Source organism: Astyanax mexicanus, chromosome 14, assembly GCF_023375975.1.
Source record: "Astyanax mexicanus isolate ESR-SI-001 chromosome 14, AstMex3_surface, whole genome shotgun sequence".
NCBI classification, from domain to species: domain Eukaryota; kingdom Metazoa; phylum Chordata; class Actinopteri; order Characiformes; family Acestrorhamphidae; genus Astyanax; species Astyanax mexicanus.
In genome coordinates this window covers 34,237,611-34,260,401 of record NC_064421.1, presented here as the reverse complement: position 1 = coordinate 34,260,401, position 22,791 = coordinate 34,237,611, and the positions used below count along the sequence as shown (strand labels likewise).

Below are 22,791 nucleotides of genomic sequence, written 5' to 3'. Positions count from 1 at the left end.
GCCTAGTGCATCTCAAATGTATCAACATTAACATTTTAATATAACATTATAGTCATTATAGGTTTTAGAAAAATGTGTTTTGAGGAGGGGGGTGGGCTGGGGTAGTGCAGTATAGGACTATAATGACATGGCCTGAGTTTTGTCCTTAATGGTATTTTTTTCCCCTTACATTACTTTTATTTTATAATTTAAGTAGTTTTAAGTAAAAAAAAAAAAAGAGTTGATCATTTACCTTCTACACAAGTATTTTAAATTCTAGTATCTATACTTCTACAGAGAAATTAATGTGTAAACTTTTGACAATGGCAATACATACACATTTCACATCAGTGCATACCGCTGTATATGCTTTATTTGTATACTGGCTACATGCTGGCTATTGTAGTAAGAAAACTGAGAAGAAAAACACAAAATAACAAACTAAGGCTGAAAGTTGAACTGCTCAGTTCTGTGCTACAGTGCATTACATAACATGGTGGGGAAAAAAACACATTATATGCTAGCTCGAGGCTGGAACACAACCCCCCTTTTAATACTAAGTTCTTTGTGAGAATCACAAATCATGACAGTGTAGCAAAATAAATAGAAAAACCTTTTCTGACAGCTAATGCACAACTGCATTTAGCTACAGTGCTGCTGAAATACTATAGACGTACAAAGTCATGAGTGTGTGTATATTTTTTCTTCCTTTTCTTAAGTTATATCATGTCCCATGTACATAGAAAATCTCTGAAAGCATAATGGCTTTGTGCAGCTCACCATTTTAACTCTTCGCTTATCTTCTAGTACCAGACATCAAACACAATTTAAATATCATTTTCCCACAGTTTAACACCGAGATAAGATACCACAACCCAGCATATCAAGCACAGCCACTTTGAACTCATTTTTCCCTGAAGTCTGTAGGAAGCCCTAGAAAAGGCAAGAATGACTTAATTAGAGAGACTCACTCTCTGACTCACGCCTGTGTTCATAGAGGGGATATGAATAAAGTCATTCAGTAGACTAAAGCTGCCTTGACTAATCAGCGTTTAATTAATTAAAAAGCACAGATGTATTTTAAATAAATAGAATTGTGAACTTTGAGCTGAGGAGTTTTTTTTAAATAGGCTGTATAAAATAAAATGAATTAAATAGGGTGTCAGCACAATACAGTAAATTTACCTTAAGATATTATAATACAGTAAATCTACCCTAAGATATTATAATACAGTAAATTTACTTTAAGATATGTTTTCTGACACTGATTCTTTTATTCACATTTGAATACCCATTGTCAAAAGTTTAAGGAAGAAAAGGTATGATTAATCACAGAATTATATTATGATTCATTTTATTTTAATTAATCAATTAGCACCATTAATATACATAGAAAAATAACTAGAAAATAAATTCCGTTTTCTGATTGGCTGCGTGGCTAAACAAGCGTCGCGGGAACCGCCCCCGCTGTGCTCGAGGAGCCCCGCCCCCTTTCCCCTCTCTCGCGCGCACCGCTTCAGCCTGCGCGCGCTGGTTCCGTGTTCTCGGCTGGTCCTGCCCCGTCGCGCCGCCGCCCGCGAAAATGTGACTGCGCTAGGGGCTCGAGGTCTCCGTCCACGGAATCCAGCGGCGCGAGGCCACGGCGCGTGTTTGGGTGAGTGGACGGTAACGTTAACCGTTACTACGTACAGCGAAGCGTGTGTGTGTGTATGTGTAAAGTTTTGGGGAGGGGGCGGGGGACGTACCGGCCGTTACCGTAAGTGGCGCGCGGCCTCGGTGTGTTTAACTGACGTCTCACTGTGAACACGCGCTTTAGAGAAGCTCCGACACTCGCGCGCCCCCAACTCAGCCATGTGTTGTGATTTTCAGAGCGATGACATCACGCCGAGCATGACGCCGGTGCGCCCAGTTCTCGGTAACGGGCTGCGGGCAGCGGCGCACATGGCTTCCCTCGAGTTTAGCTACTGGGGTAGAGAAATAGGGTCGCTCGGGAGGTTTACGTCCCTCGCGCGCTGCTGCTGCGCAGTAGCCTATTACATAAAGTAGCTAACCGCTATCTGCTTCTCTGCTGTCATACTGTGTTACGTCATAAGAGTGAATGAGGAGCCACAGCGTGCTGTTTGTTTTTACTTCTACAGCAGACACACACACGCATTTATACTATATACACATACACACACACGCATTTATACTGTACACACATACACTCACACTGTACATACATACACTGGCACTGTATACTCATACCCTCATACAGTACTATACTAGACAGTCATACACTCACACTGTACACTCACACACACATACACTTATGCATTCATACTGTATACCCATACACTCACACTGTATACACATACACTCATACAGTAGTCAGACCAGTAAGATCACCTCTGTCTAATTTTCAGACTATGCATGAGGTGGTAATGTTGGGATGGTGTTCTGCATTGCAGGTGCTCTGTTTGTATCTGTGAGTGTGTGTGTGTTTACAGTACTGGTCCATCCATACTTTACACATCACACTACATGCATTACATAATTGCTGTACTGTTCAAACTACACAACTTACTGTCTCATAATCAAATTGTCAACTTTACCGAAAAAAGGAAACAAAAACTTTATAATTTGTGAAACGATTCAGTGTAAAAAGATTGTATTATTTTTCCTCCCATATAATTCTGGAGCATTTCTATTGATATATAATCAATGTATTCAGGTATTGTTTTGAATGGCTGTTAATTATTATAAATTATAACATAAAATGTCATAATTGATGTGAAGTTAATGCTTGATTAAAACATGGTCAAATTATGCTGACCATATCTGGAAAGTGTTCAGCAGCCTCATATTAACATAACTTTAGAGAGAACTTCATGAAGAAACTCTTGAACTGACACACCCTCAGGATTCCCCCTATTTTCCCCTTGATAGGGACTTTCCACACAACTTCTTATTTACGACCCAGAGCGGACCCAGAGCAGAAAAGATCTCGCTGGAAAAAAGTATTGAGAAAAACATGAGTGAAGAACTCTGAACCACCGTATATGATATTTGAGCCATGCTGCTTACTGAGCTCTTCAACTGAATAACCATATACTGACTAGGGCTGTGTACTTGGCAATAACTGCGGCATATGATACATATCACAATACAGAAGTTAAAATTATATATTGTGATACATTATATTGTGATACTGTAAGCATGGAAATATATTGTGAATATTTAAATGTTATTTTAGGGAATCTCTCATATCATACAAAAACACAATTATATTTCACACACTTGTACACTCTTATTTTAGCAAATTGAGTCAAAGAAAATCAGAACAGTAGGAATGCTATCCAGTGGTCAGGGTTTAAATACAACACTAAATGAACCACTGTCTAATAATTGATAATAATAAAAAATTAATACAGCCTTTTTAAGAACCTATGAGGGGTTACAAAATAAAATATCACAACACTATTACACCCCTAATATCCACTAGTTCTCCCTTTTGAGTCCTATGGTGTTGCTAAGTGGTTGCTAGTTGGTTGCTAAGATGTTTTGATAGGTGGTTGCTAAGTTGTTACTATGACACAGTTGTTAAGTTGCTAAGCTGTTGCTATATAGTTGGTAAGATGATGCTTTGGTACAGATGTTGCTTGCTAAGCTGTTGCTATATAGTTGCTAAGATGTTGCTATTATACAGCTGATAGTTGCTAAGTTGTTGCTATATAGTTGCTAAGATGTTGCTATGGTACATATTTTGGTTGCTAAAATGTTTCTATGGTACTCATGTTGGTTGCTAATGTGTTGCTATATGGTTGCTAGGTGGTTGCTTAGATGTTGCTATGGTATAGCTGTTGGCTGCTAATATGTTTCCAAGTGGTTTCTAGGTGGTTGCTAAGGTGTTGCTAGGGGGTTGCTATGGTTTAGCTGTTTGTCACTAAGATAAGTAGTAATAAAATAAAAAAAAGGAAATTGATAATTGGTGGAGACATGGTTGTTCACTGAAAGGGTTTAATTGTGCTGTGTGTATTGTATGCAGAATGAATCACTTATGTAACAAACAGTGACGTTATTGTCCTAAAGTGCTGAATGTTTACCTGACTGACTGTAATTTGTTCTTTAGGGAATTGTTCTTCAGCAGAAAGATGCCTTTTGATTGGACGATCAGCTGCCTCCACGCGGAGGTGAGAGCAGCCCCACTGCGACAGTGGAATGCTAAGGGGCCCTAGTTTCAGACCTCTGAAATCTGTGGCCCTCTAGTGAAGATGGCGGCCCAGAGGAGACACCTGGTCAGGGACTTTAACCGGTACATTACCTGCTCCATGTGCCGCGGATACCTGATCAAACCCACCGCCGTCACAGAATGCCTGCACACGTGTGAGTGACTTTACACCTTTCCCCCATCCACTAAATGGGTCAGACTACGGAAACATTTTTGTGTCTCTAGCCTTTATAGATAAATTGCACTTAAAAAAACTGTTGGAGTTTAAATGTATTAATTTTGTGAGTGTCATTATCAGCCGGTAATGCACTATAAGCGAAGCTCTCCATGTATTACTCCGCCACATACCACATATCACAAACCTCATGTGTATTATTGTGATTATACAACCATTCCATTTTCACTGTTTATTGAAATATTTTGAGTTAAAGAAGATGAGAAAATATGATCTGTTTAGTTTAAAAACTGTCCGAGTTGAAGTAGCTCCATTGCTGCTCTGTTTGGCTTGTAAGGACTGCATCGTTGCTTGGTTACCTTATACGGTGGAGTAATACATGGAGAGCTGCAGTTATAGTGCATTACTGGCTGATAATGGCACTCATAGAAAGCCTCGCAGCCAATCACATCGCAGGGTTGGAACTGAGGGTGTACTCACACTAGGCCCGTTTTGGTTGAATCGTGCCGGAGCACGGTTCGGCCCCCTCCCCACTCCCCCGCAGGCCTGCACTCACACTGTGCTAAACGATCCGTGCCCGAGCACGCTTTCGTCAACAGGTGACTTTTGTTTTGAAGAACAGTATGCGCGCGCAAAACAATGGAGTTCAGGATTGTACTGTTGTTTTTGTTTCTCTGGAGTCGTTTTGGGCGTGCAAATACGCAACTGAACCAGAGATTCATTGATTGTGCAACACAACGATTTACTGCTAATCGTGCTGCACGTGTAAGAAGGTTTTTACACAAGCAGCAGACGTCCAGGGAGAAATTTGCAGCTTTACTCGCGGACTACAATTCACGTTTATCAGTAAGGTAAGAGACGTACTTGCTATATACATAAATAGTGACCAAAGGAGCGAAACATAAAACTCAAGTAATAATAAAATGTGTTTGTTGTTTAGGACTTGTAGATAGTAGTCCTAATTTATTATGGGTAACACTAACCATTATGGTGCTCTTTAGAACCCTTTTCAAAAATATTATATGCAGAATTGTGTATAAAACGTCCTCCGTTTACAGTAGCGTCGCATCACTGACGTCATCTTGATCCGTGCCCGGGCACGGTTTGTGAATCGTGAACCGTGCTCGGGCCCACCTCTTCAAGCGGGCCCGGGCACGGTTCAGCGTACCGTGCCCGGGCACGGTTCGGAGCGATCACACTAGCCAAACGAACCGTGCTTTCGGATTGCTTAGTGTGAGTACACCCTAACTGGTATAATCTTGATTATCCCATTTTGAAAACTGTAATTTACTTAATCAAATTATTTTGATTAACCCCTGAGCACTAGCATCCAGTATTTCCATGGTCATATAAACTAGCAGAGAGGGTTTTAATGTGATGGATGCTTAACCCTTGGACACCAACTGCTCTAAGCCTCTCTAGCTTTCCCAGTTCATGCACATTGCACTACATCACAATATTATAAATAAAAAAATTGTGGGAACTTTTAATTGTATTATCTTGTATAAGCATTTTACAATAATTGTGTTATTGACTTATAATACAATATATAGACATGACCTCAATCCTCAAACATTTTTCTGACCTTAATATTGCCCATTGTGTTTACTGGGCAAAAACAGCCCATTAACGAGAATGAGCAAGTTAAAAGCAGTGGTTTTGTTTTATTTCTGCTTTATTAATTTAATTTATTAATGTTGCATTATGTGGGCAATATATTAGTGCTATAAAATGATCTTAATAAATTCATAAATAGATAGCAATAATATTGTTTATGACAGTTATTTCTGGGACGATATGAGAAATGCATATGTGTATTTGTAACTGTACAGTCAGTTTGGAGAAGGGCTGAGACTGTATTGTTAGCATCAGGAGCTTCTGCCCTGCATGAAATGAAACTATAATAGGAATATTTTCATTACACATTCATGAGAGCCTATTAGAAGTAACTGTAGCACTGCTTTGGTGAGTATTTCCTCTGTACCTAGAGTCTGGCCTATTTCTCATTCACTTCTTCCACCTTCTCTCAGCATCTCTTCATTTAGACACCCTCACAGCATTACCTGATTGTGACTGAACTGTGCTGTCAGTCAGACTGAGAGGTGGCTGCACTGTGAAGGTGTGATAAAAAAAAATAAAAAACTCCCTGCGATCAGCCAAGACATGTTTGCTGTCTGAAGTTTGCTTCTTTAGTTTTGCTCTGTAAACCCAAACTGAGGGAATGCTAATGTTAGCCTGACTGTCTTCTTTTTCACTGGCTCTAAGTAGCTAATAAGAGAGAGAGAGAGAGAGAGAGAGAGACAGAGAAAGATAGAGAGCACACAGTAAGTCAGTCAGACATAGTTAATATCTTTGAGATTTTACTATTTAATGTAAATAAGCATGCTAATTGCTAAGTTGCTTTCTCAGCTGAGAGGAGCTGTCACACCAATCACCTGCTGAGTTAGCTAGCATGCTAGTCTCCTAGTTAGCTTTTCTGTTTGCAATAGAAAATTAAGAAACTTAGATGTAGAAAGCCAAATATTAGCAAAACAAAGGGCTACAGAATAATGCCTAATTTCAGTGATCTGTTGTTGTGTGGACTACGAATTGAAGGTTAGTTGATTTAATTAGATTATTAAACTACTGTTTTAATGCAATTTTTAAAATATGAAAATCAAGATTTAATGTCTTTATATTTTACACTGCTAAAATATAAGGAGGTCATTTTTAACCTTGTTCAAATAAAAGCTGCTTGTAAGCTTGAAGAGGGCTGTTTGTTATTCCTTTAAAAAAAGCTAAATTAAACTTTTGTTTTATTTTTGTTACATACAGGGACGTCACTAGCCCTTTTTAGCGTTTTGAATTTAGTAAGCTAATACTGCAGGTGAGGTGCTGGACTAGTACTGTCTGTATAAGTATGTGCAGAAAAACCTTCACAGCTTCACAAATATAATTTATAACCAAAATGAAAGGTTTGGAAAAGGTGTTTGTCTTAGATACACCCCAAGTATTGCTTTGTCATGTAGGCTAATTAACATTTCTTGAATTTCTCTCTCTCTCCTCTTTTTCTTCTCTGTAGTCTGTAAGAGCTGTATTGTCCAGCATTTTGAGGAGAGTAATGAGTGTCCTGAATGTGGCATTCAGGTTCATGAAACGAACCCTCTGGAAATGCTGAGGTGAGATGCACATTAATGGGGCTGTCCATTACATTGGGTTTTTAATATTGCCAATCCATGGTTATAATATATTTTAGTAATAACGTGAGACTAATAGGAACTTTTCTGTCATTGGTAAATCTGAACAAATAGTGGTTAGCTGCTAATGCTAATCCTGCTAATCTAAGATCACTGTAAATAAAATAAACATTTTTAGGAGAGAAATCCAGCGTTTGTTTGACTGCTGAATTAAAAGAAAAACACGGAGACACCCCTGTTCCTTACTAGTGTTGCATAATGTATCTCATAATCTGGTGCACCTTATGTATGAAAATAGACCAGAAAACAGACGTTCATTGATAGTGCACCTTATAATCCTGGTGTGCCTTTTAGTGTGAAAAATACGGTAGTTGAGGCTGTAAGTTGCTTCTGCTTTTTAAGTTTAAAATGCATCAGTCTCTAATGCATTGTTTACCTAAATCTACTACTTGATTATGGGCGTGGGTGATCTGATACTGTCACAGCTTAGCCCATGTCTGCCTTGTGTTTCTCCCTCATTTGGTCTCTTGTGCTCCTGCCCCTCTGTTTACCTGTCATGTTTCCCAGCCATGTGCTTCTGTTGTGTTTTGGTCCTGTCTCCGCCCTAGCCCCACCCTGTCATCAGTGATTTGTAACCCCGCCCCCTCTTGATTGATCCTCAGGTGTTTCCAGTTTCCTGTTCCCTCCTCATGTATATAAGCCCCTTTGTTTCAAGCCTTCTTTGTCTAGTCTTTTGTTGGTTTGTTTGCTGTCCGTGTTCAGTTTGGTTCATGCTGTTTCTTAGATTCCTGTTTTCAAGTTTAGTGTTTTGTAGTTATGTATTCAGTGTAACTTTGGTTTATTTTGTTTGTTTGTTAATTTGTTTTAGTTTTTATTAATTTAATAAAATTAATTATATTCTGCACTTACGTCCATCCCCTCACTTCTGTAACAGATACACTATAAATATTTTATTACAATATTTAAAGAAATTGACAATATGATGAACATATCACTTTATTTTGACAAAATGCACCAATAGTAGCAGATTTTAAAAACTGTTATCCAAACAATAGAGATGCTTTTGGAGCATACTGTGGATATCATTAGACCCTAAAAACAATTGCCAGCTGTATAATTAGTTCTGTTTCATTGGATAAAATGCATCAATTTTTAATTATAAACCATAATCCACTCTCTTTCCACATGTCCTGGGACAGGAACTAATGTTGTTCCATGACATTTGCCACAACCAATGGAATCTAAAGACTGCTCTACTGACCTGTGGCATATGCATGTGTGGCCTCCTGCATTAAAGCTGTATTTGAGTCATTTGTTTTTTGCCCAGAGAATTCTAGCCAGATGGCAACAGTCACAGGCCCTTTAATATGTCATAAAAGGCACTACCACCCAAACTGGACATCGTAACTTCAGAAATAGAATGGCCAATCCATCTAACAGGCCTAGCTCAAATTGTCATTCACATCATCTAGCCACTTCACAACTTTACAACAATAATTGAAAAATTATTAGTTAAAAATGTGAATCTCATATACTATATATTTATAACACTTATATTTTAAGTGTTTTTCTGTTATTGTTGCTGATAATGGCCAACACATCCATAAGAAATCCAAAAATCAATATTGTAGATAAATTATAAATTAGAATATTATATAAAACCAATTGGTGCTTTTGGCAGTGTAAACAGTGTGCTAAGTCCTGCTGGAAAATGAAATCCGCATCTCAATAAAAGTCGAGGAAAGCATGGCGTTCTGTAAGATTTTCCGGGAAAACAAGTCCAAAGTCAGTGCAGTGTTTTCCTGGAAAATTAAAATGAAAATATCTTCATGAAAATGTTTTTACATATTCTGATATTTTTACTATTATTATTATTGCCCACTTCTTTCAAAAACTGACCATATTTTTTGTACAGTGATTTTAGCTTATTCTTTGCTGCACTCAGACTGTATACATTTAAACAGAACTAATTGTTTTTTGTCATTAAACATGCAATGGGTCAATGTTCTTTTAGTGCTGATGATATCCATCATATGCTTAGAAAACTAAAACTGGCTGCTTTTTTATCTGTTATCATCATCTTCTTTGTTCACAAAATCAGTATCACCTACAAAATGATCATTTTGATCAGGCCCTAGTGCTCCATTGATAATCCTGTCTAAGGTCTTCTTTTCTGCTGCTACTATTCTCTGTTTAGGCTGGATAAGACCCTGGAAGAAATAATCTTTAAGCTTGTGCCTGGTCTTCGTGAGAGTGAGTTATCAGTTCCCCTTAATAATGTTTCAACCTTAATGTGTTTCATGCTGTGTAATATGTACAGTATAAGGTGTGTTATATAAAGTAAGGTTTGGTTTTCACAGCTTGGCAAATATGGTTTTCTTTTGTTTATTATCATTGTTACTGGCTAGAGGAGGAACAGCAAGAAATTGAATTCTGGAGGAAGAATAAATCCAGAGCGAATGGTGAAGGTAAGAAACAGACAGTTGCTTAATTCTTAAATATGACACACTGATTTAAGATTTTGTTCATTCGCCCACACGAACATGTTATCAAAGTATGTGTGTATCTGATGTACAGAAGGCCCCAGACCCAAGAGGATTCGGCTCAGTGAAGAAGATGATGAGAAAGATGATGAGCAGGGTGGTGATTACCACAGGAGTGACCCCCAGATCGCCATATGCCTAGACTGCCTGCGAAACAACAGCCAGTCTGGAGAGAGTATAGTAAAAGTGTGTGTAAGTATGCATTTTAAATTACATTTATATTACATTACATTATGTATATAAGTATGTTATGTTGTTATTTGCTTTGTCACAATAATTGCTGATATCGACTTATTGTACTTTATATGGATATAACCTCAATACAGTTTACTGACCTCAATACTGCTCGTATATGTTTACTTAGCAGTCAGAGTCTGTTAATACAGATGCATCTTTAAAAATATATATATCTTTGAAAAGTTACTGTATTTTAGTAATTTAGTTGAAAATGTGAAACTCATGTTTTATATAGATGTAATACACACAGAGTGATCTATTTTAAGTGTTTATATATTTTATTGTTGATTATGGCTTACAGCTAATGAAAACCCAAAAAACTGTGTCTCAGAAGAATAAAACATTATATATGACCAATTGGTACTTTTGGCAGTTAGGTCCTGCTGGAAAATGAAATCCGCATCTTTATAAAATTTTATTTACTACTGTATTTTTCGCACTATAATGCAAACCGTATTAGGAATTGCACTATCAATAAACGTCTATTTTCATACATAAGGGCCACACCGGATTATAATGCACATTTTAATTTAATTTAAGAGACACTATAAGGAACTTCTAATTCAGCAGGTCTAACTAAGTTAAGCTAAGTAAAGCTATGCTAAGTAAACAAAACTGTAATAAAAAAGACTTTCTTTTAAAGTCAAATGAGTGCTGGGTGTAAGTCTACACAGGTTTCTGTCCTGAAAACTGTTTATTTGGGTGAGTAAAGTGATTCAGTTTATTTACAGTAAGGCTAGGTTACTGAATTTCTCCAGCACTGAGGCTGTAGAATTAGCATTAGCGGCTAACCTCTCCAGCAGTGCTAGCCGGGGATAGGAGAATGCTACAGGCCAATAATACTCACCTCTACATGGGGAAATAGCAAACGCAGTCAGCGGGTAATGCTAATGCTACTCTAGCAGGGCTAGCCAGTGTTAGCAGCAGGCTACAGGCCGATAATACTCACCTCTGAACGGGGAAATAGCGGTTAATGCTAATACATAGGAAGCACCGGATTTTAAGGCGCACTGACGATTTTGGGGAAAAGGATTTTAGGTGTGCCTTACAGTGTCAATACAGTATAAATACAGTATACAGTATAAATGTAAACTATTTAATTTAAAATAATATAAACTGAACTTTGAACTAGTTCATTTTAAACAGAGTAAACAGAGATGGACAGTATTTACAGCATCTGTTACTGACTGATATTCATTAAAGAATGATGCCGTCAGTTCACTGCATTCAAGCTGAGCACAAAGGGCAGAACACTGTAGTCCACAACCTGGAAATGTCTGTGTGTGATCACATACACCACAGATAGTGGAATTTATACTGGTTATATTGATATTGAATCATATAGTACTGACCGAATTTAAGTTCAGTCATACCAGATAGTGTTGCTATCATTTCTGTGTCCTTTGTTTCTGTGTTTGCACACTTAAATTTTTAGTTTCAGTCAAGTTACTTGTCAGTTAACACACAAAGTCCATGTTGTTGGGTTGAGTCTCCATCTAAGACTTAAGGACAAATAAGTAACTGATGCTATTTGCACAAAGTGAACCATCCATATTTTCGTTTTTTTATCCCATTATAATTTGTTTATTAAAGGTAAACATAAACAAAATAAAAATGGTTACATTGCCGATCACGAGTGTGTGTGATCTGTTTTCTGCAGGGCCTGATGAAGAAGTTCATCCGTTGCTCCACCCGCGTCACTGTGGGCACCATTAAGAAGTTTCTCTGTGTTAAGCTGAAGTTGCCCAGTTCTTATGAGGCAAGAACACAATCATTCATTTCTATAATCATTTATTTATCGTTTTTCACTTTTTTTAGTTTACATGTAAAGAATAGTGTCACACATTGGTTCATTTAGTGTTGTGTTTAAACTCCGCCCTCTTAATAGCGGTGATTTACTACTCATTAGTGTGTCCTATGTCATTAGGTCCCACTGTTCTAACTGCATAAAAAATTTACTTTTTACTCAGATCATATAAATATGATATAGGGTTTGTACTAGGGCTGTGCCATATTGTATCGTACGCAATAATATTGCCAACATTTCTAAATATTGTGAACGATTATACCCTAAAACATTGTGCCGTAAAACCCACCCCTAATTATTTCATCAGGGTACTACTTTTTTGCTGTTTTTAGCAAAAGAAAAAATAACGCTGTTCTCATTTCCCAATATACACTGCTCAAAAAAATAAAGGGAACACTCAAATAACACAATATAACTCCAAGTAAATCAAACTTCTGTGAAATTAAACTGTCCACTTAGGAAGCAACACTGATTGACAATCAATTTCACCTGCTGTTGTGCAAATGGAATAGACAACAGGTGGAAATTATTGGCAATTAGCAAGACACACTCAATAAAGGAGTGGTTCTGCAGGTGGGGACCACAGACCACTTCTCAGAACCTATGCTGTCTGGCTGATGTTTTGGTCAGTTTTGAATGTTGGTGGTGCTTTCACACTCGTGGTAGCATGAGACGGACTCTACAACCCACACAAGTGGCTCAGGTAGTGCAGCTCTTTCAGGATGGCACATCAATGCGAGCTGTGGCAAGAAGGTTTGCTGTGTCTGTCAGCGTAGTGTCCAGAGGCTGGAGGCGCTACCAGGAGACAGGCCAGTACACCAGGAGACGTGGAGGAGGCCGTAGGAGGGCAACAACCCAGCAGCAGGACCGCTACCTCCGCCTTTGTGCAAGAAGGAACAGGAGGAGCACTGCCAGAGCCCTGCAAAATGACCTCCAGCAGGCCACAAATGTGCATGTGTCTGCACAAACGGTTAGAAACCGACTCCATGAGGATGGCATGAGGGCCCGACGTCCACAGATGGGGTTGTGCTCACAGCCCAACACCGTGCAGGACGCTTGGCATTTGCCAGAGAACACCAGGATTGGCAAATTCGCCACTGGCGCCTTGTGCTCTTCACAGATGAAAGCAGGTTCACACTGAGCACATGACAGATGTGACAGAGTCTGGAGACGCCGTGGAGAGCGGTCTGCTGCCTGCAACATCCTTCAGCATGACCGGTTTGGCAGTGGGTCAGTAATGGTGTGGGGTGGCATTTCTTTGGAGGGCCGCACAGCCCTCCATGTGCTCACCAGAGGTAGCCTGACTGCCATTAGGTACCGAGATGAGATCCTCAGACCCCTTGTGAGACCATATGCTGGTGCGGTTGGCCCTGGGTTCCTCCTAATGCAGGACAATGCTAGACCTCATGTGGCTGGAGTGTGTCAGCAGTTCCTGCAAGATGAAGGCATTGAAGCTATGGACTGGCCCGCCCGTTCCCCAGACCTGAATCCGATTGAGCACATCTGGGACATCATGTCTCGCTCCATCCACCAACGTCACGTTGCACCACAGACTGTCCAGGAGTTGGCGGATGCTTTAGTCCAGGTCTGGGAGGAGATCCCTCAGGAGACCATCCGCCACCTCATCAGGAGCATGCCCAGGCGTTGTAGGGAGGTCATACAGGCACGTGGAGGCCACACACAATACTGAGCCTCATTTTGACTTGTTTTAAGGACATTACATTAAAGTTGGATCAGCCTGTAGTGTGTTTTTTCACTTTAATTTTGTGTGTGGCTCCAAATCCAGGCCTCCATTGGTTAATAAATTTGATTTCCATTAAATTATTTTTGTGTGATTTTGTTGTCAGCACATTCAACTTTGTACAGAACAAAGTATTCAATGAGAATATTTCATTCATTCAGATCTAGGATGTGTTATTTGAGTGTTCCCTTTATTTTTTTGAGCAGTGTATATCTACTAATGACAGATTATATCATATCATTTTACTATGTTATGTCATTTTATTATGTCATTTTACTTTAATCCAGGATATATGGAGATTTGGAGTGCATTATTAGTATTATACTAATTCTGGATCCTTGACTTCTGTTACAAATCTGATAAAATTATCTCAGTTATATCATATTGTATAGTTATATCATTTAGTATACTCTTGAAAAAAAACTGTATTTTGTCATTTCTCTAAGAGTATCTTTATGGCAAATTTTTTTTGGTATATTGTTTTCTTGCAGTGTTCAAATTTTTTTTGTAAATTTTGAGTTATTCTGTAGCTTTTGTGTTTTCCTATATGTCTTGAGTTATCTGTAGTTAGGTTTTTGCCTTTTGTTTTGGGATATTGGTTAAAGCTAATGTCCGTAAGTTTTGGGATTTAGGGCCCTCTCTGGTGAGAATGGATAATTGCACCAAACATGTGGAAGAATAATTTTAAACTGGGCGGGTGTGATTCACCCCCTGGAATCCGATTCCAGGTTATGTTCAGTCTGAGAGAGTGTGAGCGTGCTCAGTCAGAAACTTCACTTCAACTAAACACTTTGTTTTGTACTATCAGTGAATGATCTACTGAGCTGTAAGTTTCCCCTTCTGAGGTCTCCATTGCTCCACCAGCTGCTCACGTTCAGTAAAACTGAACTGCATTCTCTTTTAGAGGCTGTATGTGTGGCTTAAGTATGTAAAGACGCGTGACGTGGCCAGAAAAACTCACTCGAAAAGCGACCCAACACCCCAGTTTATAAGCGTTAGCAGGAACGTTCGTTCCTTCTCCACTCAGATATGCTTCTGCTTTCAGTTTATAACAAAATAATACAGACTGCCACTTTAAGTGTATTTGTCTAAAAGTTGGTGTAATATATTTGTGTGCGTATGTGTGTGTGTGTGTGTGTGTGTGTGTGTGTGCTGTGCTTTCAGCTGGATGTTTTATGTAATGGGGAAATCATGGGGAAGGACCACACCCTGGAATTCATCTACCGAACCCGCTGGAGACTGCAGGGAGACAGTGTGAGTTTGCGAATCTGTGTGTGTGTGTGTGTGTGTGTGTGTGTGTGTGTACGTGTGGTAGACCAGTGGGTGGACGTGATTGGACTATATGCTACCTAGCCCTGTTTTTCTTCAGTCAATGTCTAGGGTTTGCATAGTTATGGTAGGTGTGTGTGTGTTTTTAATGCGGTTGCTGAAGCAAAAAGAGTAAAATCAGCAGAATTAACTGTATAAACTTCTGTGCAGTATAGGCTCAGGGGAAGAGCATGGGATAAGCATGACTGTAACTTCCACAAAATTACTATAATAAGTCTGATCCTTTAACTGGTATATTACAGAAAAATGTCTCACCTTGAACACAACTAATATTCAACATGTGTGTGTGTAAGGGTCATGAGGGGTGTGAACAGCTGTCATTGTATGCCGAGTGGCAATAGCAGAAGCTGCACACAACTACTGACAGCTCTATGACTCGCATATCTCCAGTTACATGTATTCTCATACACACACACACACTGCTTTTACCACTGCTGCTTTAGCTTCGACCAAACTGTTTGAACTGTAAAGTCTGAAAGCCCAAACCAAAAAAGGTAGATGTGAAAGCACTCTTTGTCTTTAGAAGAGTTGCTTTGGACACTCTATCAACCGTGAAGCATGGTGGTGGGAGCATCATGTTTGGGGCCTGTGTCGCCTTGACCAACCAACCAATAATATTCACCTATTAACATTCCTTGTCCCGTATACAATCTATAGATGTAGGTGATACAAAACCCGTATAATTTGCAGTAAAATAAGTTATTTACACTTGTAAGGGATTTGAAATCTCCTACAGGACACTTGGAGAAGCTGCCTGTTTTCCCAATACTACTTCTCGTCGGCGCCGGAAGTAGTATTGGATAGAAATCCTCAAGATGTAGGGGTGTAATGTCAGACAGAAAATTATCAAAAATCCTGGCTTGTTAAGGGGTAACATGTTAACTTGTACTTTGTGTGACATTTCACACAGTACATTATAAATTGAAATTTTAAATTCCTTTTCAATATTTGTATTTCGAAAAAGTTCCTCATGTAATGTAATTTTTGGTTACAATCTGTAACACTTCTGTAGATTTTGTAGCGAAGCATTAATTGTCACTTGTTGTTTTTCCTCCTCAGGTGTATCCCATGGTTCTGGAGTACAGGCCTCGCATAGACTTCGGCTAAAACAGAACAAAAGCACTTGGCCGTGCGAAGATGCTGTTTTTGAGTCCTGACCGAACTTGTGTGACGGACAAAACAAGTGGATGTGGCTCCTTAGAAATATCAGTAACCCAACTTGACCGACATGGCTGCACTTCGGTTCCACCTGACCTCGGCCTGGCTCCGCCCCCTGCAGCAGCATGTACGGCTACTCCTGTAAGACTTTTGTTGCTTGCTGTCTTCATGACAACACATCCACGTGAGGTGAAACGTTTGGGAGTTTGCTGCCAAGGACAAACAGGGTTGTGATGGACAGAAAACAAAAAGCACTTAAAAATGCACTTCAGTCACGTGAAAGGAAAGACTACGAATACGGTTTTGTCTCATAGGGTCACGCGTACATAGGTTAAGTAGAGGAAGTGATGAGCTCACTGATTAGAGAACTGGGTAAAGGTTAGTGTTCGGTTTCTCAGTTTTGTTCCTCTTCTCTGATGCCTGCTTTTCTTTTGGGTTTTCCGGCTCTGTTTCTCCCTGCTCTTTTTTTCTCTCTCTTTCTCTGTTTTTTTTATCTCTGTCTGACGCACATGCATTCTTCCACACCACACTCACCTTTGTTTTCTCTCTCTTTCCCTCGGTGCGATTCCTATAATGGTGTTTTTGGCAGCCGCCTGAGATATTAATGGATCTTATTCAGATGGGTTTGAATGGAAGGCGGCAGAATTACATTACAGTCTTATCCAGTTGAAAAGAAGTCCCAGAACAATGGCAAAAGGTCAACATCTACAAAGGGCCTAACTCTTTCAATGATAACTTTTTTCAATGAAAACCAAAGCAGAATATTTCTTATTCAGATCTCTAGGTTTTAATCTAATCTATAGATTTGAACTATGCTGTTTATGTGAACATTTGAATGATCAGATAAGGGCAGAAATCTAATTATTGTCCATAAGCCAAAATAAAAAAAGGCCAAAAAGGATATACAGGGTTATATTAGAGCTTCGCAAGAAAGTGATGTTGTGTATGGGTCCTTGTGTAGTGTGTACTTTGAAACGATACATTCTGATCTCAGATGCTTGCGGTAAAAAGTAGATGAGGCTTTAATACTAAGGGCAAAAAACGAGCCAAAAGACAAAAGAGAAAATCTGTGACAAAAATGTAGTTAAAAAAAAAAAACAGAGAACACAATACAAACGGAGCAAAACAGCTAACCAAAAATCTAAGTCAAACACGAGGAAAAAAGATGCCAATACACGGAAATACAATCAGAAAGTGAATGCTCTGTAGATAAACAGTTTCGATACTTCATGTCAATAAAAATAATAAAAAAACAAACAGGTTCATATACACGTACAGATTAGTCACAGCTGAAAACCATTCTAGAATTACGGAGATGAGGAGCATGAGAAAGTGCAGCGATTGGAGGCCAAACATTCAATGTTGTTAGATGCATTCTGGGGATTGTAGTTCTGGAGCGACACATGTCCATTGATGGGAAGGGGAAAGACAGAGTTAGGAACTACAGTGTCTGTATCAGGTGTTACATACTTATATAGGTGCCTTTAAAAGAAATTGTGTCAAACTGAATGGACCTTTAAGACGAGTCCAAACATAAAATCTTGTTGTATTAAAATTTTGATTATTACCACAATCTAAATTCTAACAATAAATACATCACAAAAGAGTTGTAGTAACATTTTGAAGAATAGAATACTTAAATTGTATTACCTTAACTTACCCAAACTTACTTGTATTTCCTTACCCAAACTTAAATTGTATTACCTGTATTCAGCAATAGAGGGAGCTCTTCACCCTGCAAATTGTGAACACGTAACGTAACTAGGCTGGAGGCAGAATGAGGTAGAGGGCCACAGTGAACACACACACACACCAAACTACTGCTTAGCCTGCAAAGAATAAACGTATCCAAGCCAATAGAGCCAAGTGCTGAGAAAACATGAAGGATCTAGAATTCATTTAGGATCTTAAATTATTATTTTTTTTGTATATTTAACAGTGTTCTAGAGTTCTAGAGGTGTGAGGTTTTGTTACAACAGTGATGCCAGGCTGGTGAATTCAGGTACCAAACTTGAAGACATATCTTGCCCAGGCTTTATAGTTATGTGAATGATTTGAATATGTCTGTATAAAGTCTATATTGTGAACATAATCTGGCAAAATACTCATTTAATCTATGTGATCTAAACCAAAACAACAGGCTTTGCAAGACTTCCAGTTGGAAGGACAGTCTGTTCAGGACAGTTTGGAACATCATGACAGGGAGTTCTGTGTGTTCATATATTTTTGGCTTTATGAGGGTACGTTTAGAGATCTGCATCATCATGTGCTGTAATTAATTAAATCTCCTTGCTGCTGCAGTAGATTTCTGCATCTTATCTTAAGGTCTAGTTTAGATAATACTAAAGGACTGCCAACATCAGTTTGAGGAGCATTCCCAAAAAGTTAGTGTTAGTGTTTGGTTTCATTAGACTGAGTGCTCTGTGACTGGAATAATGCCAGTCCTTCCTCACAGCATGTTAACTGTCTGTATGCCAGACTTCCCTGTTCCTACAGCTTTCCTCACTTTTCAGAAAGTAAAGTCAGTGTTGTTCACAGGCTTCAGAGCAGGGATGTAAGGTAATATGAAATTAATTAATTAGTTAACATGTAAAGATTGGTGTCAGAAGTGGTTCATTTAGTGTTGTGATTAAACCCCACCCACTAAATTGTACTATGTCGTTAGACTTGGGTTCTAATTGGATGAAAAGTAAACTTTTATTTAGATTTTATAAATATGATATTGGGTTTTTATACTATAGAGTTTTACTAAGGATAGCAATATATCGTAATATTGTTTAGAATATTGAAATATATCATGATATATTGAATAGAGATGGAAAGAATGATTAGCTGTTTATTGGTATCTGCCTATGTTCAGCCAGAATATGCAATCAGCCACTATTTCTCAAATACCATTCCGAGTTATCAGGGTTCCCTCGGGTCCTTAAAAAGTCTTAAATTGTCTTAAATTTACACCGTGTTTAATGCCTGTGGGAAGTTAGATGCTAATGCTTCTCCAGCAGTGCTAGTCGGGGTAAGCAGCAGGCTGCCGATAATACTCACCTCTGAATGGTAAAAGATCTAGCGGTTAGCGGCTAATGCTAATACTGCTCCAGCCTCGGGCTAAATTAAAACTCCTGTGTAATGCTGTACCTTACCTGACTTGTAAAATTCATACATAAGCTGCACCGGATTAAAAGGCGTACTGATGATTTTGGGGGAAATTAAAGGATTTTAAGTGCGCTTTATAGTGCGACAAATACGGTAAATCTAAAAATAAACAATACAATCTTGGCACAGAGTGGTCCAGCAGTCTAAAGCGCTGCCGCTATGAGCGGGAGGTCACAGGTTTGAACCCCATGCCAACACTCAAAGGGAGCAAAATTGGCCTCTCTCTCCCCACATCACTAAAGGGTGATGTCTGCAGCACAGAGCGTATGTGAGCTGATGTATCAAAACCGAGTTGCTGCGCTTTCCTCCGAGGGCGCTGGCTACTCGGTAATGCTGCATCAGCAGCAGCTCGAAAAGAAGCGGTGGCTGGCTTCACATATATTGGAGGAAGCATGTGTTAGTCTTCACCCTCCTGGTGTGTTGGGGCATTACTAGCAACAGGTGGAGTCCTAATGAGTGAGTTGGATCATTGGCGGAGCAGAATTGGGGAGAAAATGGGGTAAAATTAGTACTGCAACTTTTGTAAGGGCACCTGGTAGCTTACAACAGAAATAGAATTTAGGCTAGTTTCACACAGCAGGAACAAAGTCTGATCAGTTTTTTACCAATTCCAATATTTTTCCAATTATAATTTTTAATATGACTTATTTCCGACATTTATCTGAACAGTTTACCTTCCTAAACTGACGGTCATGCGCAAAACAGCAACGCTTCACATGAAGTTTCAGTTTCATCTTCTCCAGAATCACAGGAGCTATTAAAGAGTTTCATAGAATGACAGCTGGCCTATCACCAGCAATACATTCCAGCTCCCTGTAAAAATGCCATGTTAATTCAGCTACACCCCCTTCAGACAGTGGTAGCAATACGTGCCTTTAAATTTAGCCACACTTACCCACGCTGCTATCCCACCACTAAAAACCTTACTCACTGTTCCCGTACATTTTCCCTTTTCCTCACAGCCTTAACCCCGCCCCCTTTGTGTGTTGAGCTGCCCAGTGCTGCATAAGGCTGTGTATGGTTCAATATATTGCAATACAGTATTACAAAAGAAAATTTGCTTTGGTGGCATTTTAATGTCTTTCTTCTGCCAGCACTGGAGCATTGTGTGATGGAGACATCATAGCTGGTGATTGGGATAAGGAATTGTATAATGTTCATACCGTTTTTATTAGTGGTGCAACTCTGTGATCACTCTGTAAAAAGTCCAGCTTTGCACAAATGCTGCCCAGGTAGACGTTGTCCTTTTCTGCCAATAGGTGTTTTGTTTGGGAAAGCAGATCCAGAATTAAATGCACCTGAATTGAACACAAATACAGCTCTGAAAAAAATAAGAGATTAAAAAATTGATGAGTTTCTTTTATTTTACCAAATTGAAAACCTCTGGAATATAATCAAGAAGAAAATAAATGATTACAAGTCATCAAACTAAGCTGAACTTCTTGAATGTTTGCACCAGGAGTGACATAAATTTATTCAAAAACAGTGTGTACGACTGGTGGAGGAGAACATGCCAAGATGCACAAAAAATTGTAAAGACCAGGGTTATTCCACCAAATATTGATTTCTGAACTCTTAATACTTTATGAATATGAACTTGTTTTCTTTGCATTATTTAAGGGTCTGAAAGCTCTTTATCTTTTTTGTTATTTCAGCCATTTCTCATTTTTTACAATATTATTATTTGGAATTTGGGATAAATTGTTATCTGTAGCTAATAGATTAAAGCAACAATGTTCATTTTACTCAAACACAAACCTATAAATAGCAAACTCAGATAAACTGATTCAGAAACTGAAGTGGTCTCTTATTTTTTTTTCCAGAGCTGTATATTAGAACCTGCACCAGTAATGCACAAGAATAATCATATCATTACCCAGCACTCATTTCACCTCTTCTGCAGTATGATTCTGTTTGATTTGTTTTAATCAGACGAGGGTCATTGAGTCATTAGTCTGTAGGCCCAGTGGAGAACACGTGCAACTGAAGTCTAGAAGTGTCTTTGAGCTCTGATGAAGAAGATGATGTATTTTTGTAACTCGATGAAGCACTTGTGTACATTTAAATCTATAATCAGAAAATTTGATGTTTGTTTTCATAATCAAGAGATGCTGCTTAGAGTTATTTATTATTCTATTTTTAAATGTAAATGGGCTAGTCTGAGATGCATCCCGCCCCCCTGTAGACAGTCAAACTGTCGTTCTAACGCTGTATGTGACATGCTATAATTACTATTTAATTATCATGAATATTAAAACATAAAAATGTTGCTCAGCTTGTGTTTGTTTTCCTTTTTTCTAATCAAACATCAGTTTCTCTTCCTGAGCAAGTTCTCGCCTGATGACGGACGTTTTATACAGTATACACACCTCTTCTCGTTTAATGTATTTTCTTTTTTAAAAGATTTTTTTTTGTAAATGCAACAATGAAGTCTATATTAAAGCTATGCAGGAACATATGCAGATTTCTATAAATAAAAGTGTTATACAGACTAGAATATGTTTTATACCACCATTTAGCTTTAAGGACAGGGTGTAAGAGTTATTGTTTTGTGATAATACAGTACTAGTTAGGGAGTTTAGAAATATATTTTCATAGATGGACGTGGTGGTCTGGAAGTGAGGTGTGTTCTTGTAAATTTCTTGGCGGCAGACACTAACAGTTAACAGTCAGACATTCATTGCTATCTTTGCTGAGACGTTGAAATAGCAATCCTGCAAAGTAATAGAACACAGGGCTCTTAAAGGGAATGGCAAGAGACAGGCTAATTGGTTTATTTTACTGTACGCCCAAAACACACCCATGATTAATTAATAAAATAAATGCCTTTTGTGCACGCCCTACATCAAGCTGCACGCTGCACACTTAATGGCTCACCTACTAAAATGGGACCACCTAAATACGAAGTCATTATTTTCAGGTACTATCTCACAATTTTGAGATACTAATTCATAGTTAAAATACTAATAAGTATTTTTTTAATTTAATTTCAGATTTTTTCCCATTTTCTCCCACTTTGGTTATCCAATTGTCCCACCCCTTTGTGCGTCTCCATCACCAGTGGCACCTGCGACTCTTGGAGGATGCGGATGAGCACACGCTTCCTCCGACATGTGTGAATTCAGTCACCCCTTTTTTCGAGCTGCTGCTGATGAATCATTGCCTGAGCAGCCAGCGCACTCGGAGGAAAGCACAGCGGCTAGGTTCTGATTTATCCGCTCACAGACGCCTCGTGCCGCCCGGCATCACCTTTAAGTGTGATGGGGAGAGAGTGCCATCTACC

General features: G+C 38.8%; 1 protein-coding gene across 1 annotated transcript; it reads left to right on the top strand.

The window, feature by feature from the left end:
• Positions 1–1,488: 1,488 nt before the first annotated feature.
• On the top strand, positions 1,489–21,777 carry pcgf5a (polycomb group ring finger 5a). The gene is made up of 9 exons (XM_007238109.4): positions 1,489–1,633; positions 4,091–4,344; positions 7,426–7,522; positions 9,738–9,793; positions 9,949–10,008; positions 10,118–10,275; positions 11,981–12,079; positions 15,033–15,122; positions 16,257–21,777. The coding sequence occupies exons 2-9, from the start codon at positions 4,233–4,235 to the stop codon at positions 16,302–16,304; spliced, it is 720 nt and encodes a 239-aa protein (XP_007238171.1). The 5' UTR covers positions 1,489–1,633; positions 4,091–4,232; the 3' UTR covers positions 16,305–21,777.
• The last annotated feature ends 1,014 nt before the right edge of the window (positions 21,778–22,791 follow it).

Coding starts and splice junctions, on each gene's coding strand:
- pcgf5a (XM_007238109.4), top strand. CDS start 4,233: ATGGCGGCCCAGAGGAGACACCTGGTCAGGGACTTTAACCGGTACATT. Junction 4,345..7,425: donor CACAGAATGCCTGCACACGT/GTGAGTGACTTT, acceptor TCTTCTCTGTAG/TCTGTAAGAGCTGTATTGTC. Junction 12,080..15,032: donor AGTTGCCCAGTTCTTATGAG/GCAAGAACACAA, acceptor CTGTGCTTTCAG/CTGGATGTTTTATGTAATGG.